The sequence below is a fragment of the Bactrocera dorsalis genome, chromosome 5 (genome assembly GCF_023373825.1).
Source record: "Bactrocera dorsalis isolate Fly_Bdor chromosome 5, ASM2337382v1, whole genome shotgun sequence".
Classification (NCBI taxonomy): domain Eukaryota; kingdom Metazoa; phylum Arthropoda; class Insecta; order Diptera; family Tephritidae; genus Bactrocera; species Bactrocera dorsalis.
The window spans coordinates 35,627,733-35,649,192 of NC_064307.1; the positions used below are offsets into that span (position 1 = coordinate 35,627,733).

The 21,460-nt window shown below is 38.4% G+C and overlaps 2 protein-coding genes across 3 annotated transcripts in view; both read right to left on the reverse strand.

Moving 5' to 3' along the window:
* LOC105233098 (gustatory receptor 5a for trehalose) overlaps positions 1 to 13,777 on the reverse strand; it is a 46,651-nt gene extending 32,874 nt beyond the window's left edge. The window contains exons 1-9 of one of the 2 annotated variants that reach the window (XM_011215054.3): positions 13,396 to 13,777; positions 9,147 to 9,298; positions 8,881 to 8,949; positions 5,178 to 5,369; positions 4,891 to 5,085; positions 4,558 to 4,829; positions 4,342 to 4,496; positions 3,992 to 4,244; positions 3,809 to 3,933 (exon numbers count right to left, since the gene is read on the reverse strand). In XM_011215054.3, coding sequence (XP_011213356.3) covers positions 3,856 to 3,933; positions 3,992 to 4,244; positions 4,342 to 4,496; positions 4,558 to 4,829; positions 4,891 to 5,085; positions 5,178 to 5,369; positions 8,881 to 8,949; positions 9,147 to 9,298; positions 13,396 to 13,520 — 1,491 coding nt within the window. In that variant the 5' untranslated portion in view covers positions 13,521 to 13,777 and the 3' untranslated portion in view covers positions 3,809 to 3,855. Of the gene's footprint in view, positions 1 to 3,808; positions 3,934 to 3,991; positions 4,245 to 4,341; positions 4,497 to 4,557; positions 4,830 to 4,890; positions 5,086 to 5,177; positions 5,370 to 8,880; positions 8,950 to 9,146; positions 9,299 to 13,395 lie in introns of those variants that run through there. The other variant, XM_049459243.1, reaches the window with a different exon arrangement.
* A 3,322-nt stretch (positions 13,778 to 17,099) lies between these two features.
* Positions 17,100 to 19,969, reverse strand: LOC105233097 (gustatory receptor 5a for trehalose-like). The gene is made up of 6 exons (XM_011215053.2): positions 19,778 to 19,969; positions 19,498 to 19,692; positions 19,171 to 19,442; positions 18,955 to 19,109; positions 17,228 to 17,480; positions 17,100 to 17,177 (listed from the first exon to the last, which is right to left on the reverse strand). Exons 1-6 carry the CDS (start codon positions 19,938 to 19,940, stop codon positions 17,100 to 17,102), a joined length of 1,116 nt encoding a protein of 371 aa, XP_011213355.2. The 5' UTR covers positions 19,941 to 19,969.
* Positions 19,970 to 21,460: the final 1,491 nt, after the last annotated feature.

The window sequence follows — 21,460 nt, forward strand, 5'->3', positions numbered from 1 at the left end:
TCTAAATAGAATTTATATACTTCCTGGACAGGGATAATTGTTAACAATGCCAGCTTCTTGAGCATATCAGAAAAAAATGTTTCTGTTTTGATATCTAAGATACGGAAAATTTGTGATAAATATATATTCGTATAACATAGTATTAAATATGTATGTATTTATAACAAATCTTCTTTTCCTATATTGTTAAGTCTTATATTTACGTATAACTAAAGCAATCCTGCAAGTAAGCTTTGAAATCAGAATATTCGTTGTACCACGTTCCTCAATAAATTTGCTATTATTTCCGCCACAATGAAGCATTGCTTGGCTACTTAGTTGGCAAATAATGCAATTGGGCTCCCGTAAACAGGGAAACGTGACTCATGTTAGTTCTTTTGTTATAAATTAGAAGAAGGAGTTTCGCTGTTAGTCTACGACTTGTTTGATGGTGTGCCATACAAGGAATGCCTACCGAAAAATGTATTCTAACAAAATTTACAATATATAAAAAAAAACTTGTGCAATATTTTTCCTATCACTATTTCTATTTTGCTTTAGGTTTGTTTTGGGGGAGTTGTCTTCTTTTGAAGAAATCATGATGGTAATTTAGTAATTCGATTTGATTATTTTTGCATATAATTCATAAAATGCATTGTTTGGCTACTGGAAATACAACCAACTAGAAACGGTAGCTTCTAGTAATCTCCCCAGAACGACCAGATTTACAAATCTCCTTCTTTAAATGGAAGATTGGTCACCCTGGAAGATACATATTTCATCAGAATTAGCTGTATAAAGGATTTGTCATATTCGTTTCTGTAGTGGAAGACTTAAGAATAAAAAACGGCATTGCTTTGAGGAACTGATATTTACAGAAGAAGCCTGCTTTGCAGGATAAAGTGCTTGTATATGTAGAAAGCTTTTTCATTTCACGGGATATCTTTTAATCTTTGTTATTTTTAAGAAATTTGGCATTCTTTTAAGACAATGGTGCAATCTTTGGAAAATTTGTTCATATTGGACCACTATAGCATATAGATGCCACACAAACTGAGCGAACAAAAACAAGTTTTTAAAGATTTCTTCACGCCTTTTTTTTTAAGTCAGACAATCATATAAAATTGCTCATATGTTGTATTTGACAACATTTCCTGAGTCACAAAAATATTCAAATACTCACACTCTTCTCTGTTCATAAATTTCATATAAAATATTTACTCTTTCCTATTTGTAATATAATATTATGAACAGCCAAAAATCAAACTTCCCACCCCACCTTCTTGAGCGAACTCATCGCCTTATTCAACCATTAGCTTTCTGTTAAACGCGTTATAAATTTGTTTTATGTACTGTGGGTCCTCTTCAGCGAAGATGAGCAATTGTTGAAATATTCAGGCGATTTATCAATTTCCTGTCCAATCTCTCATAAATATTTAATTATCGACGAATATTCGCAGTTATGAAATGATGCTACAAAATTTATGACCCAACCCAATACCGTCAACACCAGCAACAGCGGTAAAACATATCTACAACAACTTCAATTCTTCAACCCACAGACACGTATGACACATACATATTTATATGTATATGTACCCTTACGAATTCCATGTATATCGGTATGTTTGTCGGAAGTTGGATATTTACGTAAACGGCATATTGAAAATACACATACATATGTATGTACATAAATCTGCCAAGCGGCCTCACACTCCATGGACATTTAATAAACAACAAAAAGCGCAAGTGAGTCAGTATGTAATCAAACTGTAACCAAAAAGGAAAAAAGGCAAACAGGAAGGCTGCTTCCAGAAATTAGATGGATTAAAATAGAATGTCTTTGGTCGGCAAATTATTGCAAAAAATACGCGCAAAAAATGTACTGAGTGACATGAAATGAAATTATGGAAGTATGAAATACGATTAAGGAGTTAGGTGGGTTTCGGGTAAAAAAAATCATTTTTCCAACAATTTTTTTGTGATATAAAATTAAATGTCAGGGATAATCATTTCCTGATAGAAGTATGTCTGTGTGTCAAAAATTGGTTGACTCGGGTCATTCCTTCCCTTATCTCCCATAATCAACGATTTTCGAACTTCCAGGTGACTTTGTAATACATGCAAGTATATCGACCAATATTTGAGTTATCTCAATGAAAATTAGAGAGCGTACTTTACTTATAACAGTGTATATTCGTGTTCACAATGGATTAAATTGGGCAAAGACTTGACGTAGCCCCCATATAACCAACAGAGTATAATATACGGCAGACGTTACTCCATGTGATTAGTTATTGGGTTATATTAGACTTTGGCCTCTTAATTGCATGAAGTATTGAAAAAATATGTGAAACCGGGTCAATTATCTTACCTATTTAGCTAATATAATATTTTCGAACTTTCGCCAAAATTAACTGAACGTATAATATTGGATATACCGATATAAACACGATGTAATAACTCCTCTAGCTTTTATGACGGCCATTACTCTTAACGGCATGAAGTCAAAAAGGTTCTTAAGAGTTTCCTGGGTTAATTTTGTTGTGCCCTATATTTTCCAAAGCCGCATTTAACTCCTTTTTATTGGTGAGTTTCTGCCCACCTACTTATTGCTTTATCACGTGTCATAAGTGCTCAATCGGGTTTAGGTCTTCAGGTCCTATATACTTAAACATTTTTTCAAGCTGTGAAAAATTTAATGCTTATTATTGTTTCGTTTGCAGTTTTATTTTTGGAACACCTGAAAAAATTAATATAAAATATTACTTACAGATTTAGCTCAGTGACATAGCGCAGAGTCGTCTTGAAAAATTGCCTCCGAAATATAAATTAGATGCTTTTCGAGAGCCAGAACTAAAAAGTTCATCATAACTTCTCCAAACATTTGAGCCTTCATTATGTCATATAAAAAATGTAAAGAACGCCGGATATAATTGGAAAAGCACCCCAGATCATCTGACTTTGAGAAAACTTAACGGTTTTGACAATATACTTTTCTTCATTCATTCTTAAACAAAGCATCGCACATAGGACAAGTTGTCGGCAAAGTCCAAGTTGTACTTGCTTTCATTTGACCACAAAAACTTTTCGCCATTACTCAAATGTCCAGTTCCTTTACTTGTTTGCCTATGCTAAACGCGATTTTTTAATTTTTTGGGTCAGCATTGGCTTTTTGGCAGGACGCCTTTCGAACAAACTGGCTTCTCACGCCTTTCATCGTACTATTTCCACACTTATTTTCACTCCATAATATGTTTCCAGCTCTGCGAGCATAGAAACAGAAGTTTTGAATCGATTCTTAACACTTATCACTTATGTATATTATGCCATCAATCATTTTGTTAGTTGCACGTTTGAGACGAGATACTTTTTTCGCCCAGGTCCTTTAAAGTATCCTTTGTTTGCAACAAATGTACCACAGTTGAATGTGAACTGCCCACACTTTTAGCAGTGACCCTATAAGAAAGATCTTCATTCACCAAAGCATCAATAGCAACTGTTTTATCACGTATCAACAGTTTTTTAGGCCCCATTGGGGCTGTCAACACATCAACAATACTTTAGCGCGGGAAATTCCTTCTACTGCTTTATAAATTAGTCTGTAAATTCACTATGCTTTTAATTTGAATGACAATGTTCCCACAAGTGCGCTTTTCATGACCGCCAGTGTACTCTATAGTAACATGTTGCAAGAATATAAAAACCTGCAATCTTAGCGGCAGGAACTTAATTTACTTACTTATGTCATAATGATGGAAGGAATTGAGTTAGTAATAAACATCCGTTAGCAAAATCTAAACAACGTTTCAAAAAAAAAAACAGAAAATGCAAATCTTTCAAAAGTGTTTATTTCAAATTAGTATAAAACAAAAATTAATTACAATTCCATAAGTTCTGATCTTCATGAAACTGTATAAGCACTAATTCGTAGGTGACAATAGTGCCAGCAACCTAAAAAATTACAAAATTAAAACGAGAAATTTCGAAGTCAATGTTATAAACCGCTCACCGTCAACACCAAGCCACGCGTAATGTTAAAAAATTTCAACCCTGTCAAGGCTACCGTATCCATGCCAATCTCATGAGCCAAGCGGTCGACTTCAGGATGAAATCCCTCCTTTGGCACCTTTTTGATTATTTTCAAAGGTTCACGCGAGCGATCGTTGACCTCGGACAAATACAAAGAAACCGCTAAAGTGCGCGCCAACAGAAAACATAGTGACGCATAGAAATAGACGAAATGTGCTACAGATGGCATTGTGCTAAAGTAAAGTCAAGAAGTAAATAAGGATTAATACTCTCTTTCCACTCTAAATGAATCACAAACACAGATCTTATTTATGCTTTGAGTGGACTTACTTCATGCTCTTGAGCAACTGAATGCAAACGAAGTAAAGATTATTAGCGAAAGAGAGCACAGTTATGGCAGATACCGCGGAATCTACTTGTTCAATGAGATCACAAATTAGACGATATTGCAAGCGCTTACGCGTCCAAAAAGATTCGGGCATGACCTGAAATCGAAGCGAAGGAAGTGAGAACTAAAAGTTATACAAATTACTCCAAATATATTACCTGCCCCTTGACACGCTCCAAACTGCGCTGCACCTGTTCGAACAAAGATGAAAGACCTATGGCAATTATCATTAGAAACACATCCATGTAACTCCAACCGAAAGTCATGAGCACATTCAATATCTTTCCGAACCAAGCCAGCCAAGTAGAGTAGTCGAAAACGAAAAAAATTTGCGAAACAACAGTCATAAAATACGACTCGATCGGATCTACGCGTGAAGGACAATAGTTAGCGAAGTGAATGGCCGAAATGGTGCTCAATAGATGCTCCGCTGAGGGTAGAATTAAATTTAAATTAACAGCTTATTATGTGGTATGAATTCAACCCCTTACTCAGCGACAATGTGATCAGCACAAAGGTCACCTTATGCACTCGCACCGCCAACGCCTCGCGTTCACGCCACGACTGAAAAGGCGGCATGTGCCGCTCCACCCGCTGCCATTTTCGCATCAGCTGCGGCCATTTTGCGGCCAGTCGCAAGAAACCAATTGAGGCCAGCAATATATTGGCATGAAATATTAATGGCTCTAAACACGTTTTATGTTTGAAATAAGAGATTAAATTTAAAGTAGTAAATTAGCAAGACTCGCAAATCCAAATGCCAAATGCAACCACCAACCAATGTTTCGCACATCCAGCACACCTTTTACGACCATGTTTATTGTGAGGCCCGTATCAGCAATGGTCACCAGCGTATATAATATGCAGTACCAGGTGCGAAAACTCTTCCAGCGAAAGGACAACCCTTTCGGACTGGCGGCGAGTATGCCACGCACCGGCATCAGACAGAAGCACTGAGCAATCACGAGCACTGAAATCAAAGACGACACCGACACTTCGTTTTTTTATCGACATATTTTTTATTTTTATAATGCATGTACATTAGGGTGTGCGTTATTTTCAAAATTGTTTGCATTTTTTACAAATGCTTCCTGTGGTTTCAAGTTTAGTCCTTAAACTAAGGATTCAACGTAAACAAGCTCCCTATTTTCAGTTTAAATCTTCTAACTGCTGTTTTTTAGACATGTGGTCTTTTTGACAGCTGTCACTTGATTTATACTCCGTTTGGTATGCCATTTTATAGTGAATAGTTTTACTTTTTCTTTTCTGAAGTGGAATGTTGATGTGGGCGACCATAAATCCCATGAACGATTCAATTAATGAAAAAAACTTTGTATGAGCGTATTTTCTTACGTCATCAGCTTGTGGAGTGGCCTCTAAGACAGGTTGATTTCACCGTTTGACTATTTTTTATGAGGTTATGTGAAGAAGCTTGTCTACTAGAAAAGAATATTGCCTATGATTTTTAAAGTAATATTTTTTAAAAACCAACTTGGGAAAAACTTAACACCCTAATGTACGTACGCAAGTTTGAAATTGTATTTTTAGTATGAGTGTGAAGACTCGGGTGTATGTGTGCGAAAAATTGCAATAAAATTGTGGTTAAGGATGAGTGTAAAAGCGTAAGTGACGCATATTTTAGGCACACACTTACATAAGTGGACTTATGAATAAAAAATGAATGTAAAACTGAAAATTTACAGCTGTGGTCTTAAGGAAAAAAGGCGAATCGATTTAAAGAAGAAAAGGCAATGTGTTTGAAAACGTTTTTCAAGCCAGAGCAATAATTGACTCTTATAATCTTCCATGTGAACACTTTTATTATTTCGTAAAAATTGCAAAAAGGTTTGAATATGCAACTGATTTCTGTTTTCAGCTGAAGTGCTACTTGAAATGATTTCCACAAGAGAGATAACAGGAAATTTGTTTACTTGACCGTCGGTTCATACGAGAATCTAAGTCATCGGTTGGCCACCAGGAGGCAGCACCCGCCACAAATAATGGTTTGGGCCGCTGCCACCGCAGATGGGCGCTCTCCAATCGTTTTTCATCGAGCCTGGCGTCAAAATAAATGCGACATATTTTAGGGAAAGTGTTCTGAAGGCTGCTTTGAAACCGTGGGCAAACAAACATTTCGGTCGCAAAGCATGGACGTTTCAACAAGACTCAGCACCGTCTCACAAAGCGCGAGTGAACCAAGAATGGCTGGAAAACAACTTTCCGAACTTCCTTACGACCACACATTGGCTCTCGAATTCACCAGATGCGAATCCAATGGATTATATTCTCTGGGCCATTTTGGAGAGCAAGGTCCGAAGTAAACAATATACCAGCCTCGAGATGCTGAAGAAAACTACTGTCCGTGAGTGGGCCAAAATACCGGCAAGTCACATTCGGGCAGCTTGCGATTCGTTTTTTGATCGTCTCAAGGCCATAGTTAAGGCAAAAGGTGGTCATATCGAGCAAAAGTGAATTGGTCCTGAATTTATGATTATTAGTATCTTGTTCGCAATGTAAGCTTAGCTTATTATCTCTTGCATCTCATTTTATTCGCTCTCTGTTTGTTGATCTCGTTTCGCTCTTTCGCAACCGTTATGCTATTCCCAATTCTATTATAACTTTCGCAATCAGGTATCCTGCGGTGAGCCGCATCTGCTTAAATCGCAGCATATGCAGTACTTTGTTATCCAGTGATACGCGCTCTGCCATCTGTTGTTCTACTTGACGCCCTGCGGGGAGGGGGATAGAGAATATTCCCGCGGTAAGGCATGCCTGTCGTAAAAGGCGACTAAAATCCCATTGTTCCCTGCCGTAAGAGGCGACTAAAATCCAAATGCACTATGTCCAACATTCACGTGTCTGGTTTAATTGAATGTCGGCATGGTCAGAGATGTCAGAAAAGTGCTATATTGAAATAATATCATATCTTTAAATGGGTTTGCGATTATATAACAAACACAAAAATGAAATGATGTACAATACATCATACAGCCGGGTCCTTAGGAATTCCTAGGAGTTCTTAGGATCCCCGACTGGCAGTAGATCACAGGTAACACCAAAGACTAAAACATGGTACCACGGGAAGCATTTAGCCCTTGGAGTTCGCTCCAATCTGCTCATTGGGTTTGGCCCTTTGGGGAGATTCCTGGTGACTGTGGTTTAAATCTAAAGGCAGGAAGGACTTTTGTCCAATGTGGAGTCGCATCGCGGCCGGGTGTCGGACCCAGAGTACAGCAGAGGTTTGCGTAGGCCTCGTACCCGACCATGGTGGCTAGGGTGTTCCTTTGGTTTTCACACGAACCGATTGGAACCAAGGTATAGATGTATGTGGAGCACTATGCTTTGGTTCTCTCATGGTATGGTGTTGTGCATGCACCTGTCCTTGGGGCGTTGATCGGCGCATTATACTGATCTACGTGTTTCTAGCAACAGAAAACACCGTGGATTTGAGCCTACAATGGCAGATACTCACGTTAAAACACATTGACAGTTGTTGTTCTACTTGAGTCTTTTTTACATTATATTTCGGGTAATAAATAAAAATGTGCAGATAATTTTCATTACTATTTCTACAAAAGTAGCATGTCATTCCGTAAGCTCCCATGGACAGTTAAAAATTGCGTTAACTACCTGCCGAGAATTTTGCTGGTATATTCTCTTAAGCTCAAGGGCTATCATATCTGGTGGCATTATACCTCATACAATGCTAACAGCTTCCTGCGAAACGGTGCGGAATGCAATGGCTACTCTGTTAGCGCTTTCTCTGAATTGGGAAAATATTATTTTGGCATATATTTTATACGTTCACGCTTGCGTATCTCATAACCGATTGGCTAGCTTTGGTCTCTAGTTTTTTCCCTGCTCGTGATCAGAACTGGTTTTGTTTTCTACCCCGCTAGCTGAAGTTTCGATGCACTTAGGCATTGTTTAATTTTATGTATATCCCATACGCTTTGGATTCAATTACTTTAGCCTCTTTTGGTATAGGAGCGGCAATATTCCACCACAAAATATATTCCATAAAATTGGGCCCAAAATGGACCCTTATGGTACCCCATTACTTAGAATATATCTGTTGATCCCTTTGTTAGTGTCGTATAGTGGCTCTCGTATTTTGGTTCCCCACGAAGGAAAACATAATCCATAGAACGTGTTCATCATTCATAACTGATTGCTGTGAACCGAAAAGCAATAATAACTGTCCCTAACAATTACATAGACTAAGACTCTATTCTGATAAACTAGCCACCACTGACTGGAGGAAAGTCAAACTAACCTTCTACGATTGATACGAATCCATGAAGAGGAGGTTAGAGTTTTTTCCATAATGACATATAGCATATATTGAAAAGCATACTTGGGACAAAAGTTTAGAGTTTTTATGATTTGAATACAAAAGATTACAAATTATGGAATAAAATTTAAAAGCAATACTTAAACCAATATAAAATATACAAATAAATATGCATTTAATTACTTACAAGGGCCGACGGCTTCATGAAAGCTACCATTGTGTATGAAATCCGCGCGTGTACCTCGCCTGATGCCGCCTTTTGGATAGTTGTCATGGCATGCAATGAAATAGATTAAAATTTAAAAACTTCAACAGAACTTAGACAAAGCAGAGATCCTTAGAGAAACAACACGTTTTTGAAATTTTTTTTACAGCCACTGACTCTCCGAAATTCTGGGCACTTATTTGTTATTGCTTTGTTTAAAATACTTACAGTGGGTAATTTTTACTCACGGACTTTCGGATGTATACTTTGTTCGTACAACTCTTTGGTTAACTCCTGCTTCTCATCGACAGCAATTGTGGTTTGCCTTTTTGACAGCTTACGTGGGGCAGGTAAGATGCCGTTAATTATTTGTAGTCGCTTTCGGCGCTGCTGCGGTTGCCTTTTCATTTAACGCAAGTTCGTAAACAATTTTTCCCAAGTGCGCCAACGCAAAAAGAAGTTAAGACAAAGGAGACGAGAAGACAAACACTTTTTTATATAAATGTACACAGCTGCTCCAAAAAATAGTTACACTCTTCAAAAGACTGAAAATGTGTTAAAGCTAAGAATACTAAAACTGAATTGTTTTATATTAGGGACTTTCGATTCGCCATATCTCTGCTTGTTAGCTTTGACCATATGCCGCATCCAGTTACTCATATTCAAACTTTTTTGGTCGTCCAGAAAGCTCTTCGTCTTTCAAGCCCAAACACCCACTTTTAAATCGTGAAAACTATATTTGGAACATTCGCACAGCTAGGACATGTTCCAATTAAAATTCCACCAAAATACAATGAGTTTCCAAAGACGTTTTCCTCATAGTAAAGCTTTAACGAACTCAGCGCTAAGCCCCTTTTTCAGACACATTGTTTGACATCTTTAAGTGAAAAAACGACTATTGTTCACGATTGGAATGAGTGGCATATATAAAGGATGATCCTTTTCGCGGTTCCCTACTTAAAAAAAAGCACAGAAACTTCAAATTTATAATGGAATGTTTATTATCATTCGAAAAAAAACATTATTTGGCATTCATATTTTGAAAATTATCTCTCTCAAATGTTGGCCGCGGCTACATCTCAGATGGTCCATTCGTTGAGTCCAATTTTCGAGCATTTCGACTGGTAATTGGCGAATTTTGTTTTACTCTTGTTTTGCTCCAAGGCCTGAATCGAAGCGTAATTGTCCCATAGACTTTAAACTTTACATATCTCTTCATAGAAAAGTCTAACTGTGTGGTATCAGACGACCCAAGACGTGAAATTATCTGCTCATCGAAGTGTTGAAACCAAATGTCGCCCAGATGACGATCTTCGGTTATTATGGCGACAACAATTGTTACTGACGGCTACGTTACTAGCGGCATAATTTTTGAAGAAATATGAACCTATGATTTCAATTCTTGCACAAGCTGTATTTTGTATGTTTTCTATTTAAGATATCGGCAAAATCAATGTATAGATCAATGCTGGGTCTCAAGATGGATGATTTTATTGCGAAGAGTGCGCTCAGTAGGCCGATTATATTGACCATAAGTTGAGCGAAGCGCACGAAAAACATTCTCTACAGAACGTGAATTTTAACTGTACAATATGATGGCGAGACTGAGACTATTATCTTGAGCAGCTGTGTATTTATTATATGCAGTTTTTTGTAAAAGTATATATACATTCCAATAAGATTTGGTATAAATTTGGAAATAAAAGCATAACAAGAACGAAAATTGCAATAGCAACTCAACCTGAATTTGTTTACTAGATTTCATAACAAAGTGTTTTATTTACCAGAACCTGAAGAAACCTGACGAAACCCATTCGCCATTGTCAAATACTCGCCGAAAATTTTTCACAAAAAATTAAAGGTTAATTTGTTCATGGTAAGAGACCTATGCTATTATGATGTTTATACCTTTGCTGGTTACTTGTCAAATAAAGGGTAAACCGTTTACGCTGATATCGAAACACTGATGTATTTTATCATGGGTTTTTGCTTTTATGTTTATGCTTGTGTTCAAATTAAAAGATGTATTTTTTAATTAATACTTCACAGTACATTTTTTCTATAAGCAAGTCACTACATCTATGCTAAGTTTCACTCGAAAATATTCATTAGCATTTAAGATACGTGTCGTCGGCTCTAATAGTGAATTCTACGATTTTTACTGTGCCTGAATTTATTGAACAAAGAAGTGCGATGATCCACCATCTCATACCGCTTTGGCTATTCGTGATAATTTCGCCACATTTTCAATTAATATCGTGCCGCAACCACCGCATTCGCCTGATTTATCTTCGTGTAACTTCTGGATATTCAACAAATTCACTCCGAGGACACCGTTTTCACTTTCAATTTGATCACAATAGTAGGTTTGTTTAACGAATAACTATTATGTTTGGTGTTGGTGAAATGGGGACCTGAAACAGTTTCTGCGTAGAGGTAAAGCTCATCGCGTACAACACGACGTTATTAGATCCAAAACTTAACCAGATTCTAAATAACCAAACTTCAAATGGAGCTTCACAGTTTTATGTGACATTATTTTCACCAGATCATAAGCGGCCGCTCTCAGTTGGTAACCAAATTAATCCGTAACCAGCAACTCAGTGAATTTGATAAAATACATAATACACACACTCCAACTGATTAATATCCTTCAGCTGGAGAATTGGCAATAGCGAAATATACGAGGTTTGACAATTAAGTAATGAGACTGATTTTATTGCCGCGCTTGTGGTAAACCTGTGACCTTGAAATTATTTTTCTATCTCCTCCTCTCTCCATTGATATATGTACCGACGCTCTAGCTTGTTAGTTCGCCTGCTGCGTCAAGTTGAGTAGACGTGTGTTTGTAGTGCTTGTCACAAAAATTGAAAAACGAAATCAAGAGCAACGCGTCGCGATCAAAAGCGAAACAGCTTCGGAAATATACGCTAAAATTGTAAGTGTGTATGGTGATAATGCTCTTAGTCGTGCCCAGGTGTTTCGATGGCACAAAGAGTTTAAGGAGGGGCGTGACAGCGTGAAAGATGTGAAAGACGTGAAGATCGGCGTTTAACAGTCTACTAAATATTGCCAAGTAATCGAAAGATTGCGAAAATGAGTCAACAGAGTGCGCCCAGACATCGCTCGTAACTGGATCCTTCATCAGGACAACTCGCCGTGCCACACCGCCCTCAGCGTGTCCCAGTATTCGGCCTCTAAAGGGATCGCCGTGTTTCAACAGCCGCCTTATTCGCCCGACATATCACCCTGTGACTTTTTTGTTTCCTTAAACAAAATCGGTGGTCAAAGGAACCCATTTTGATTCGATTACGAACATCCAGGCGACCGTGACGAGGGTACTCGCGGACATCCCAGCCGAAGCGTTCCGGAAATGTTACGAAGCATGGAAAACGCGCTGGAATCGCTATATAGATGCCAAGGGGACTGCTTTGAAGGGGATGGCAGAGTTGTAGAATAATTTTTAAATATATGGTTTTTATGGAATCAGTCTCATTACTTAATTGTCATACCTCGTATTCCGTTTTAATCGGCTGGAGTTTACGCATTCGCAAAGATACTGTTCTAGCGTCTAATGGTCTATATTGCGCCAAATCCACTTTTCAATTTTGTGAAGGTGAGATCTTCCTGGTTGCTCCTCAGCGGACCAAAGCGTCTCCTCTTCGTTTTCTTCCATTTCTATTTGGGTGGATACTCAATAATATGTATTAACCTTGTGGATGCCCTTAATTGCTATTCCCCTTGTTAAGGAGCCTTGTCTTGGAGGACATTCTCTGCGATATCGTACACAGGGAACTAGGTCTAGCTAAGGGATGGTGCAGAGAGGTTGGACTGAACATCAAGTCATGCTGAATCTCACACCACTTCACATAGTATTCGGTCAGTTTGCCAAACACACACTGTTCCAAAGACAGCAGAAAGGTTTTTGCTATTGGTGCAGGAGTGTATAGAACGACTGAACAGTCAATCAAATCGTAATCAAGTGCACCTTATGTCATCCAATATGGCAGGACCCGAACCTTTCTTTGCGGTTGGTCCCCATATCATTACGAAGCTGCTTCGCAAGGAAGAAGGAGTGTGTATGGAGGGGTATTGGCAACAACTCCAAGGCATGCGCCATGGCAAGTTGCTAATAGGTGGTTACAACCTTAAAAGGTTTAAATATGTAATCAACCACCCAAGGATAAGCTCAGGCTACTTGTCGCCTTCTACATACACTGGCCATTGTAAGCTCAAGAAGGATTTATATAACATGGGCATTGCTTCTGGTGCGAATTGGCGGTTCTGTGACATGGAGCCTGAAACTCCAGAACATATACTAATTGACTACACAGCAGTCTGTAGGTGCAGGATGAAGGCCCTTAATCTACATCTACTTAAGTTAAAATAACATTTTTTTGGAAAAATATATTACTTTTTTAATATCACATTAGATGTGCCACTGAAGTAGAATGGAATTCATTGCAAAAAACATAACTAATGGAAAGCTTTACTCACCCAGTTAAAAAACGCTTAACACTGTACTTTCTACCGTCATCATTTTCTAACTCCGTAATTTGCTTCGCTTTTAGGTAACGCACAATTTGCTTTAGAAGTGTATAATTTAAGTATGATTTATGCATGTTCGGAAGTTTGTTGCACGCGATTTAGCACAGTTGGTCCGCCGGCCGCCACACCTATACGAGTATTGCAAATAAATTAGGCGTTTCTCCGTGAAAGCAAAATATTGTTTTCATGTCACGGGATGGCCTAAAAATGCATTTATTTTCGGCGCAGAAGGTATAAATAACCGGTCAATTAGTTGAGGAAACGGAAGTGTCAACACGGTAATCAAACTGTTTTAGCGAAGTTCGCGGCTTGAAGCTAGCGAAGTACTTCATCAAGTTGCCTAAAAAACGGTAAACCTTGATAATTGTCGTAGCTTTCAGCTTTTATACACTCATTTACAGGTATATACATACATTGTAAAAACATTAGTCTCGAAATGTCTGCACATTAAGCGTCCAAGGTACGCAGGAAGCCGGCGGGCATTTATCACAATCATTTATCGCTTAATTGTCTTTTTTACTTCGGTGCTCAACTTGATTTCCCTTCATTTGGTGAGCAAATAGTTTTTTAATGCGAATTTGCATTTATGTCTTTACCAACAATTAATCTACAGCAGTGATAATATTTCTTGTGGAGGCCTTATGCATTTTTAAGAATCCAATATTTCCAACTCTTAAAAATATCAATGTACACTTAGCGCCAATATACAAGTAGTCACCAACATCTCATCTAGAAATGGTCATAATCGGGCCATACAACCCGCAGTTCACATATTTTTTCTGAATTTACACCCATATAGTTATTTCGACCCTTTATTTGGCTTTGGTCAATGTACCGAATATAGCTTAATGAAGTTAGGTTCAAGCGTCCTCTTAATCATAGTGGGGTTTTGCAAGCGAGCGTGTTTCTCTGACAAACTTAAGAGCCAACTAAACGAAAATGTAATAATATCCATTTATTTGAAGCTTGTTTGGTTAGATTCGATGGCTGGTTCAAGGGTCGCACTTGGGCTACTATATACTTGTATAAAAGAGAACTCCTGTATCCGATCTTATAAGCTTGGGCGTTTAATTTCCATTACCACTTATTCGGTAGAATATCTGAAAGAGTGAGCTGCCACGTGTTTAAGAATTGATTTCGCAAACATGGGACAATAAAGAATGAAGTATTGAGATGTTCCTAGCTCATCTTCCATACAGTTTCTGCAGCTGACATCCGGAAGAACAATAGTCTGTTAAAACCACCTCAAATAGGGAGAGGCTAGAATTAGTAAGCGTAAGAGCTCACTCAAAATTTCTTGCGACAGCGCATAAGCCAATAGTAAATCACTGCTGGCCAAGCTCCCGCTAAACCCTTCTGTCTAGCAGTTGAAAACACGAAGAAATTTGACCACCGATCTGTTTCCATTCTGCAAATAACGGGGTTAGAGTGACTTGGCAACTCGTCAGCTTTACAGATGCCCGCGATTCCAGCCTTACCAGCGTTTAACACGTGGTCAGTGAGTCTAAAGGTGTTATCGTCGCCATGCTTTCAAAGTGGGAAGTCACTTCTTTGAAGGAGGCCGCACTCCAGAGCAGAAAATCTACTGCTAACTTAATGACAGTATCCGACGCTTAGAAAATACTACTGTAGTCAGGAACTCTGAAATAGAAGATGATGGAGAGTTCCTGACAATATACCCATCCTCCGAACTTCGCAACAATCTTTGACCTCTCCGTAAAGAAGCTCACTGCCTCTCTTCCACAACTGCTTCTACCCACCCACAACTGTCTCGCAGGTGTGTGAGCAGAGGAAAAGCGCCCAAAGTTTGGTTTGGTGACTCCATAATCTAAAAAATATGGTATGGTCAAAGCATACGAACATTTCCGAATGTTCAAACTTCGAACACATTTTCGTGGTCATATACTTTCCGGTGATATCTATGGACACTCTATGCAGATGAACATTAAGTCTCATGGTGGGTGTGGACCTTGGTGCCCCACACATGCTGATGGGAGCCGCCCGTTTAACGCTCTCCAGCTTTCTTGTAAATGTAATAGTATTTAAAAGCACAAAGGTCAAATAGTTAATAGTGAAAACTTCTTTATCTGGTAGTAATCTGTATCAGATTGCTCAAATTAGCATGAACAGGAACGTCTCTGTGGGTTCCGCCTTTCCTGTGGTCACCCTAGCACGTTTATGGAGGTCAGAAGTCACTGGCATAGACGTGGAAACTCAATGTGGAAGAGAGAGTGAAAATCCAGTGTTGCTCTCCACGCATGTAAGAAAATGTATCGGCTGGCTGCTGGAAAAACTGTAAACCTCTTCAACTTCTGCACTAGAAAGCTTACTAAATCTACCACCAATAAATTACAGTGGAAAGCTCTGCAGCCACCTTACGCTTTATCTGGAAAAAAAGTTTCAAGTTACAGTAAAAGAGTGGCACGCGACCCACTAGCATATTTTTCAACATCTCCATCGCAATGCATCAAAGAAGCAGAGAGGCAGTAATGTAGTGGCTATACGAGTATGTATAGTGGATTCAAGGCCTTAAAAGCGTGCCAGGAAAGGAAATAGCTGATGAGATTGCAAAAGTGCTATGCGCTTATATACGGAACTAGTTCAGAAAATACGGAAAAATGATATATCAAGAAATTTCTAAAAGTGCAGACAGTCCGATAAATGTAAGATGGGATGCCTTAAGACAAAGGAAGGGAAAGAAAGTTTTTTTACTCAGACGACTTAGAAAAGATTACAGGACGGTTGTTGGAATCAGATGATAATCGAAAGGGAAACGTTAAAATACCTCATGTACTTCTGACTGAATTTATTTAGAGTTCAGCTAAGATATTCAAACTTCAGACCGACACTTAATAACACGATTTCGACTGTTGAATGGATTATCACTTCATTGAAATGGTTTGAAACTGATCCACGCTAAATCTCTCTGTGCGACTCTGATTTTGCGCTACTTATTAGCATTGGAAATCTGTTACATTATCACAGCTGATTTAGACACTACAAAGGGCAAAAATGTAAACAAACAATTTTTTTTTTAAAGCAATGAATCTAATTTCACCTGAAAATCGACTTAACACATGGAAAAATGCATCCACTATTTCTATTATATGGAAAAAATTTGAAAAAAGATGGCTTTTATTTCAAAATACAATAACAGCTGTTTTTTGATCTTTCTAACGGCAGTGAGAACACTGTTGGGTTATGAAATGCTTAAATGTAATCTAATATTTTAAATTTTCGGTCTGAACTTGGTATAAGAACGAACTCTGTCCTCAATATAAAAACTTGATCCACAGATGTCGCCTTGGTTAATACACGTTTACGCCAATTTAAGGTTTGAATATTGGATACTGCGATGGTAGCGCCATCTATCGGTCAAATATTCCAAAATTAACAATTGATTAAAAATGAAAAAATAATTTAAAAAACATTTTCCAGTGGACCAAATTGTAAATCTAAACCATTCTCGAATCCCCTTGAACATACACACAAAATTTCATCAAAATAGGTCCATCCGTTTAGGAGCAGTTCAAATGCAAACACACGGTGAGAAGATTTATATATATAAAGATATTTATTGAGTAGGTAATAAGAGTACGAAAACTAAACTGTGAAATATTTATTTAAGATGACACCAATAACTTAAAAAAAACTCAACTACATTTCCATAATTTATCTTCTTTTTGAAATTGTATTAACACCAGTTCGTAAGTGACAATGGTACCGGCAACCTGAAAGTGTAAAATTAATTACAAAATTAAAGACACGAGTTTTTACTTACGGTCAATATCAGTCCGCGGGTTACATTGAAATATTGCAGTCCGGTAAGCGCAACATTATCAACCGCTATCTCATGTCCAAACCGATCTACCTCGGCACAATAACCCTCTTTCGGAACATGTTTTATAAAACCTAGCGGCTCACGAGAGCGCTCGTTGACTTCGGAGAGATACAGTGAGACAGCCAAGGTGCGGCCCAAGAGAAAGCTCAGCGAAGCATAAAAGTAAATAAAATGAGATATAGATGCCATCTTACTGAAATGGAAGAAAATTAAACAAGAAACTACCGAAGCTTTTTCAAAATCAACTATTACGCAGTGAGTGCAATTTTTTGACCTGCATTTTGTGTAAGTAAAAGGCAGAAAGGCAAAGTCTTATAAGTAAATGTTTCTACAGCAATAGACAACTTGTTCACGGCTGAAAGAGAGGAAATTTGATAGGCTTATATTCAGTAATGAATATAATTTCATCATGAAAAGATATGCGCAAGAACAGCGTCTACAAATTATTCATTGCTCTTAGAGGTCACTCATCAGAAACTCGTAATAAGGGAAATATGAGACGGCATTTCAAGCTCCTTATATACAGATGCAAATGGAACTTCTGTTTTTAAGAAAAGGCAAAAGAACAGCTGGCACGATGGAGAGTGCCGTCAATAGCTGATCATAAATACAGAGGATCGACACACACCACCTTTTCGTCGATTTCAAAGCTACCTTTGGCAGTACGAAAAGGTGCTACTTTAAGCCCCGCTGTCTGAAATTAATATCACCGCAAATCTTATACGGCTGTGTAGACTGACGTTAACTGACATTAGCAATACTGAAAGCTCGGGAAGGGCCTCTCCGAGCCCTTCGATACCAAACGGGGTTTCAGACAAGGCGACTTCCTATCGTGCGACTTCTTCAATCTATTGCTGAAGAAAATAATCAAGCTGCAGAACTAAATAGAGAAGGTACCATCTTCTATAAGATTGTACAACTGCTGGCGTACGCCGATGATATCGATATCATTTTCTCTAGACTGGATAAGGAAGCGAAGCAAATGAGTCTGGTAGTGAACGAGAGCAAGACGAAATGTCTTCTACCCTCAAACAAACAGTCGTCGCTGTTCATAACTTCGAAGTCGCAGATACTTTCCTTTATCTCCATTCATTATTCAACGCAGAATAACTCTTGCCAACAGGTGCTACTTCGGACTGAGTAGGCAATTGAGAAGCAAAGTCCTCTCTCGACAGACAAAGACCAAACTCTATAAGTCACTCACTATTCCTATCCTGCTATATGGTGCAGAGGCATGGACGACACATCTGATGAGCCGACGTTACGACCTTTCGAGAGAAAGGTTCTGCGGAAGATTTATGGTCCTTTGCGCATTGGCTACGCCGAATATCGCATTCGATTTCCTTTACGTGAGAGTAAGTCATGCCGCCTGAATGGATGAAAACGCTCCAGCTCAGAGGGTATACGACACATTACCCGCCAAGGTAAGCAGAAGAAGACCTGGAGAAGAACCTGACTACTCTTGGAATCCCCTAAATGACGTAATTTCCTTTTTAAATAGCTATGGAGCTCAATGCTTTTCCCGTGACAAGCTTTGGGAGGACCCAATTTCTTATCCACCTACCTAAATAACGCCGGAACGCTTTTTGGTGGGAAAATCCGACATTTCAGTGTTTATATAAATTCAAACAAATATATTGCTGATTGAGGTCTTTTAGAATACTAACTTGATGCTCCTTAACAATTGGATGCAAACGAAAAAGAGATTATTAGCGAACGAGAGCATAGTTATGCCGGATACAGCAGAGTCCACTTGTTCTATGAGATCACAAATTAAACGGTATTGCAAGCGGGTTCGCGTCCAATAAGATTCGGGCATCACCTGAAATCGATGGGAAGTAGCTGAGAACTAAAAGTTATATAATTTACTCCAAATATATTACCTGCCCCTTGATAAGCTCCAAACCGCTCTGTACTTGACCGAACAAAGATGAGAGCCCTATGCCAATTATCATTAGAAAGACATCCATGTAACTCCAACCAAACGTCATGAACACATTTAGTATCTTTCCGAACCAAGCCAACCATGTGGAATAATCGAAAACTAAAAATATGTGTGAGGAAACCGCTGTGAAATATGATTCGACGGCATCGCTCTGTGTGGCGCAATGAATTGCAAAGTGAATAGCCGAAATGGTGCTCAATAGATGCTCAGCTGAAAAGGATGATTGAATTAAACCTCTGCATAAATATTTCATAGAATCACGTACTCAGCGACAATGAGATCAGCACAAATGTGACCTTATGGACCCGTACTGACAACGCCTCGCGCTCACGCCACGACTGATGGGCCGGCATCAGCAGTTCCACACGCTGCCATTTTCGCATCAACTGCGGCCATTTTCCGGCCAGACGCAGGAAGCCGATTGAAACTAAGAGAGCATTTACATGGAATACCAATGGTGCTAAAAATATATGTAAGTACAACAATAAAACTTAAGAATGCTAGTATCTTAACCATCGATTGTACATATGTACATAAGAACTTACAAATGCTGTCCACCTCCAATGCACTTCTCACGGTCATATTCAGAGTTAGACCAGTGCAAGCGGTTGTTAGTAGCGTATATATTAAGCAATAGTAAGTACGGAAGCTTATCCAGCTGAACGATAATCCCTTTGCAGTAGCGGCGAGTATTCCGCGAACCGGCATAAGACCGAAGCACTGAGCAATCACAAACACTGAAATGGAAAAAGCTGTGAGTATTTTTTTGACCAAGTACTAAAAAACATATTGAACAATTTAAATTAAATCAACTCCACCCCAAAAGCTCCACAATATTTCGCTAAATTAAAATGTAGCTCTTCTTGATAAAAAAAAACTTACTTAATCGTGCCAATCTAGACTCTAGAGTAGTCCAAAACGTTCGAGTCTTTGACAACATATTCTGGGAGTAAGGAAAAGGATTCCTTTCTGCTATATTAGACATATATTTGTATGTTTTTATAAAAATATTTTTATTAACAAATATTTACAAAATAGCAACTATATAGTTAAATCTTCAGAATACACTTTTTCACGAGCGGGTTCCTAATTTACAACTTTTTTTAAAGAAAAACCACAAAAACTTCAAATTTAATGTTTATTTTCATTCGAAAGAACGTTCTTTGTTATTTCTTTTGAAATATTGTCTCTTCATCGAATATTGTCGAGATCACGGTCTACGATTTCAGTCATGACGGTTACGCTCTCAGGCATCATTTTTGAAAAAATGATGGACCGATGATTTTACCGGCTCACAAACCACACCAAATCCTTGTTTTCTTTTCGGATAAAATGGCAGCTCTTGAATGTCTTCAGGTTGCTCTTCGTCCCCAAGTGCGGCAATTTGCTTGTTTAAATACCCATTGAGTCAGAAATGGGTCTAACAGCTAAAGAAAGTTTGGCTCGAAACCATCTGATATTCTTGGAGTTTTCAAATGGCCATTGAGCGAAGCAAAGCTGTTTTGTACGCTTTTAACTTAAGATCTCGACGTAAACTATGAGCGATAGCTGCTATATTTTCTTCCTGCGTGCTCTGCGTGATGTATTCGGTGGAATATTATCAAATAATGAATGCTGGAGCTCAAGATGAAACAAAATAACATGACAGCTGGACATAACTCATATATGATCTGTCAAAAAAGTCTATTGAAAAAAGTACGTCAACTTACCATCAAAGTACATACGTTTTAGCTTTATCAATTTTTCATAATGTTAGAGTTTGGCGTACCGAAACTGGTTCACCCGACCGTTTCGACACTACTGCGGGTTTGGCGGAAATTTTCAACAAATTTTACTAATTGAGTAATGGTTTTGGTCCCTGAAAGTGTAAAGAGTGATTGACCTCATCTTAGAAGATTAGATATATTAAATGAAACAACTGCAATGATCAAAAATAATAAGATCTGAACAGGGTTGATCCCAGCAGGAGTCTCATTTTAATAGCTTAGAATGCCGGTACGTTGTGATCCCTAAAACTCCTATATAATAGATCATAAAACAAATCGACAAAGTTGAGACGGTTAATGTCAGTTTCGGTAATGTCACCTGCTTTACCGAAAGTAAGACTAGCGAGATATTTCAACCTTTTTCTCGCAGGCTGGGCAAAGGAGGAGAAAGAGCGTAGATGTTTTCACCTCACTCTCCTCAGTAAAACTCTGAAAAGTTGCGAACAAGTAAGAACTACTATG